The sequence below is a fragment of the Octodon degus genome, unplaced genomic scaffold (assembly GCF_000260255.1).
Source record: "Octodon degus isolate 3935 unplaced genomic scaffold, OctDeg1.0 scaffold00026, whole genome shotgun sequence".
Classification (NCBI taxonomy): Eukaryota; Metazoa; Chordata; class Mammalia; order Rodentia; family Octodontidae; genus Octodon; species Octodon degus.
The window spans coordinates 12,238,704-12,244,125 of NW_004524602.1; the positions used below are offsets into that span (position 1 = coordinate 12,238,704).

General features: G+C 54.3%; 1 protein-coding gene across 4 annotated transcripts in view; it reads left to right on the plus strand.

Annotated features, from left to right (window-relative positions):
- Dapk2 (death associated protein kinase 2) overlaps window positions 1–5,422 on the plus strand; it is a 107,090-nt gene that overhangs the window by 53,937 nt on the left and 47,731 nt on the right. For 3 of the 4 annotated variants that reach the window (XM_004628828.3, XM_023712540.1, XM_023712542.1), the window contains exon 3: window positions 3,371–3,592. In XM_004628828.3, the coding sequence (XP_004628885.1) occupies window positions 3,371–3,592 (222 nt within the window). Of the gene's footprint in view, window positions 1–3,370; window positions 3,593–5,422 lie in introns of those variants that run through there. The other variant, XM_023712541.1, reaches the window with a different exon arrangement.

Genomic DNA, 5,422 nt, shown 5'->3' on the forward strand with positions numbered 1-5,422 from the left:
GTGTTTTCTGACAGGAAGTTTGCTCAGATGTCGCTTTGACGGCAGGTCAGGACCCAGAGTCAAGCTCCTGACCTTTCAAGAGCGCTCTGTGTTTTCTTAGGCCATGGACTAGCTGTGGCCTGTTACTGTGCAGGGGAAGTCAGCTTGGCATATGCGTAGCAATGTCTCAATATTCTTATGCTTCCTTTTCCTGTGTGCTGGGGTTTGAATTCGGGGCCTCATACACACCAGGGAAGTGCTGTACCGCGGAGCTACCTCCCCAGCCCTGTGCCCTTAATGTCTAAACTGGTGGTGGCAGTGACCTCGGTGGGAGATTAGCTGGCTCTCCTCTGCTCCTTCCATGAACAACCCCGAGTGGCTGTGTCCTAGCTCTGAGGGGGCCTTTGCTGCCCACCCCTCGCCCTCTAGCTGGGTGGCTTCTCTGTGGCGGGGTCTTAGCTCCTGGCTCCCGTAGTTTTAAATTCCCCGCAGGAGGCTGGATGTGGTGGTGCAAGGAATCTCAGTACCCGGGAGGCTGAGGCAGGAGGATCAGTGCGAGTTCAGGTGGGCTATATAGTGAGTGCAAGGCCAGCCTGAACTACATAGTGAGACCCTGTCTCAAAAACAAAATGACGCATCATTAACACAGCCCCCTGGCGATTCCATGTGTGTTGCACTGACAACTTTGGGATTAGGATTGGTGGATTGCTTAGAGGAGAGATATTCCCACTTCTGGTTATGCACTAGAAATACAAGAGTAGGAAGCAGCTTTTAAACTTATTCCTGGGCTGCACGTTCCAGATCATCTGAGTCTGAGGTCCTGGCTCTGGCGCTTCCGTTCAGCCTAACCTGAGCCTGTTGTCCGCGCTGACTGGAGGCCGACATTGTTGGTATTTCCCTTCTTCAGTTGCCTGACAGGGAATCATGATTCTCATTTTAAGGATGGAGAAACTGATGCTTAAGTGCAGCTAAAGACTGGACTGGGAGGAAGGATCAGTGAGTCCACTAGGCCAGGCCTGGAGGCCTTGACATTGGCTGCTGCTGCCTGAACCTGGGACGTGGCTTGGCGAAAGGTGCTCTGCACAGGGCGTGGGGAGCCTGGAGTGCAGAGGATGCTGTGAGTGGCGGTGCCTGGTATGTGGCTCTGTCCTAGTCACCCTCCTTAAATTCCTCCTCCTGGAGGAGGATGATCAGGCCTGGCCCAGCCACCTCTTGTGGGCTTGATGCTCTCACATGGAGAGAGTGCAGGAGGAAAGAGCAAACACTCATTTGCTTTTTTGAGAGCCTGAGGAATTTTTCAGGCATGCAATATTTAAAAAAAAAAAAAAAAATGCCTCTATTGCCCTGAAGGAGGTGCTTCACCCAGGTGACTTCAAAATGTGAGCTCAACGTTACAAAACTGCCTTTGCCCTGTCATAAGTCCCCGTGTTCTCAGCACAGGCTGGGACTGAGAGCTGGGGGATTGGGGTCCTGCCCCGAGCCCCGTGCCGCCACATGTGCCCTCTGTCACCTCACACACTACCAATTATCCTTAAGCTTCGCTTCTCCATCAGCCACAGAGAAACTTGAAGGCCACTGGGACTCAGTATCAGTTTCTCCTGTGGCCTCTTGAGGTGTCAGAGGAGAGGAGTGTGGCTGCCCCGCCACTTGCACACACAGTGTCTGGGACCAGGAACTTTGTCAAGTGTTTGCTGGCACCCACTCAGGTACTCGATGTCCCCGAGGCCTGAAGTGGCTCCAAATGGCCATCTGTGTTGGAGATCACAGTGAATGTGTTCAGGCTGGCGTCACCCCACTGCGTCAGCGCCTAAGGTGTGAACAGCTCACAGCCCGTGCTGGGCTGCTGAGGAGCAAGAGTCGTGGGGTCGTGGGCAGTGATCTGAGCTGGCCTCCAGAAAGCCTTCCCTCCGCAGTCCAGCGCCCGGGACCTCTTCCTCTCCACGGCTGCCTGTGCACCTGTCCTCTTGCCTTTGTCCCCACCTTTCCTGCCCTGCAAGAGCAGATGCTCCACGGTGATGAATGGCTGTGGGGTGGCATGAACACAGAGGCACACAGGTCTCTGCGGCTGCCGCAGAACACTGTCGGAGCTTTTGTGTGTCTGTCCCTGGCTTTCTCAACTTGACTTCCTTGTTGCCACTTGGCTTGTTTTGAAGGCCATGTCCCTGAGGGTTATCCTAAGAATAGAGCACGGTAGGTGCACTATTTTGTGAAGTTAGCGTGAATATCCCAAGGATCTTTTGTAGAGCTTTTATTCCAGAGCTGCACTGAGAGCCAGTCTAAGGTCTGGAGTCTGCTGGCCCCGTGTAAAGCTCCCTGAGTTAGTTCCCAAGCCCTGGATGTGGGGGTGGCAGTGTGGAAGGACAGTAGGGGGACCCCAGAAGCAGTGGCCTCTGGCAGTGTCCTGAGACTCAGACCTACCCTGCCTGTGACCTATGTAGGGTAGAAGAGCAACCCCACAGAGACCATGAGGATGGTCTTTCCTGGGGCTCGCGGAACCCTGGCGCAGGGCCACCCGCCCCTCCAGCAAGGTCACCATTTTGTGGTCACTGTCTTGGTCCCTGGACTAAAGGAGTCTCAGGGTCAGGCCTGGGTTTAGGGTCTTCACTGTTGTAGTCGTCAGGGAGCCTTGTGGATGGCAGGTTGGGCAGTGGGCTTTGAGGCCTGCCACTGTCATTAGTGCTGTGATTAGGCAAGTCCTTTGACCTTTCCTCGGGCCTCAGATGCCTAATTTCACAACTCTGTGTCCGTACTGTGAGGACCTCCCACTATAACTTATAGGGGTGCCCAATTCCCCAACCCCACCCCAATCAGGACCCCACCAGCCCACCCCACTGTGCATGTGGTAACCTCATTTGGTGGAAGTGTAAACTGGGGCTCCAGCCGAGCTTGGCAAGAACACTGCTGTGTCACCCTTGTCAAGTCAGTGCTTTCCGGGACCTCTGCATACACCACCATACACGGGAATCACGACGTGAACGTCCATTCCCAGCTGGTTGTGGTGGTTTATGCCTGTAATCCCAGCACTGTGGGAGGTTGCGATAGGAAAGTCATAAGAGTGAGCCGGGATAACTCACTGGCCCTGTCTCAAAATAAAAAAATGAAGAAAAGGCTAGGGAGGTAGCTCAAGAGGAAGGCTCTGGGCTCAAAGCCTAGTACCACAAAACAAAACAAAGCAACTCCAGATCCATTCCTATAAAAGATATAGGGTTCATTTGAACAGGAGGGAAAATCAGCCCCTGCTGCCTGTCGGTCGCTAGTTGTCATCTCCAGTGGAGATGCTGGTTGGTGGCATGGTTGTCTGCCCTGGTAGAGTGACTCTGTAGCTGGTGGTGGGGTCTGCTCCCCAGGGCCCACAGGGACATCATGATGGCATGGGTCTGTGTTCCCACAGCGGCCAGTTTGCCATTGTGAAGAAGTGCCGGGAGAAGAGCACAGGGAAGGAGTTCGCGGCCAAGTTCATCAAGAAGCGCCAGAGCAGGGCCAGCCGGCGGGGTGTGTGCCGGGAGGAGATCGGGCGGGAGGTGAGCATCCTCCGGCAGGTGCTGCACCCCAACATCATCACGCTGCACGACGTCTACGAGAACCGCACGGACGTGGTGCTCATTCTTGAGCTGTGAGTGGGTGCTGGGACCGTGGGTGGGGCAGGAGGGGCCAACAGGGTGCCGGGGCCAGGGGTGGGCAAGTCGGTGGTGGGCAGTGTCCTTTGGCCCTGGCTGCCTCCATCCTCCTTTTGGAACTGGCTGCAGGAGGGCTGAGCATGTTGGCTTTCACTGGACCGCAGGTGTGAGGGGAGAAGCGATGGCAGAGGAAGGGGGCGTGGAGGGGCTGCGGAGCTCTGTCCTGTGGGGAGGAAGGAGCTGCTGCCCTCTGGGCGCTGTGTGGCCCTCCTGGGCCCATCGCTGGGGACAGGCCACTGCATTTGTGCTATCTGATCCCCCCCCCCTTTTTTTTTTTGGCAGAACCAGGGATTGAACTCAGGCCTTTGTGCTTGCCAGGGAAGCACTCATTCCACTGAGCTATCTCCCCGGCCCCATATCTGATCCCTTTATGGTCACAGCGAACACTGTTATTGAAGGAGCCTCGCGTTTGTGAGGTGCATTGTATTTGTCGTGCTGTTGAGCCCTTGCCATGCCTGTGGTGAGGGGAACGTCTTACTGGCCCCAGAGAGGCTATTTGCTATTCACTGTGCTGAGCACTGCTGTTAGCTTATTTAATCTTCGTCACTGTGGAGGCGCAGAGACCCGCAGTGTCCCCATCATAAAGACTCGAACACAAGAGTCTAGGTCACTTGCCCGTCCTGTAACCAGGCCTGGAGTCCCCGTACCTTGGGCAGATAGCTGTGAGCATGAGGCAGACAGCGTTATTGTGGCCTAGCTGGAGAAAGTATCACAGCTGTTGGGAGAATTTGTACAGGTGACAGCAAGACTCAAGGGGTTGATCCTCCCGAAGGCATCTCCAGGGGTGGGCAGGAGGGCACACAGTATGGTCTGTGACACAAGTTGCAGTGGCTTCATCCAGTCAAGCAGCAGGACCCAAACTGAGAATGTCCTGTGTTGCACGGGCATGAACGCACCTGCCAGGTAGCAGGGCAGAGGTGGCAGGTGACTTAGCAAACTCTAATCTTGTGGCTTGGGTGAGTCACTAAATCCTCGCATTTAGGTTTCACCGCTACGCCAGGCAAGCTGTCTTTAATTTGTCTATGGATCGTTATAATTGAGAACTATCCTGATACTGGCAAGATACTGAGGTGAGCAACAGACGGACATTTACATTTCTCAAATTCGAGTCTTTTTGAGTCATGCTTTTCACTATGACGTTTTGGCTGGCCTTGAACTCACTTTGTAGCTGATCCTGCCCCTAAACTCACATCAATCCTCCTGTCTCAGCCTCATACCCTGCGTTCCATTTGATTCTTAGATTATCTCCCATCCCATTGTTTAAATACATAGCATCGGCTGTGCTCTGCCCCTGCCCAGCCTTTGGTGGCCTCTTTCTCTCATGGACCCCCTTAGGCAGTTGGGGCCCACACTTGCCCCAGCTGGACAAAACCTGCTGGGCAGCCCCAACGCCCCTCCTGAGGCCAACAGAAGGTGGTCGGCACCTGATTCCCACAGAGAGCGATGGGCCTGTCTTCCTAAAAGTCAAGGGCTGCATCTTTAAAAGGCTGCACTCAAAACTGCCCCCACCCTCCAAACAAGCGAAATAACAACAACAAAAAAGAAAACTCTGGGCTGGGGAGATGGCTCAGTGGCATAGGCGCTTCCCGGCAAGCACAAGGTCCTGAGTTTGGTTCCCCAGAATCCCAGGCACACCTGTAATCCCCGAGCTGGGGAGGCCAAGATAGGAGGATCATCAAGACACTGTATCAAAGAGAAAAACAAGGAAGAAAGAAAAAAGAAAAGAAAAAGAGAACTTCACCAGAACTGTCACGAAATCACAGATC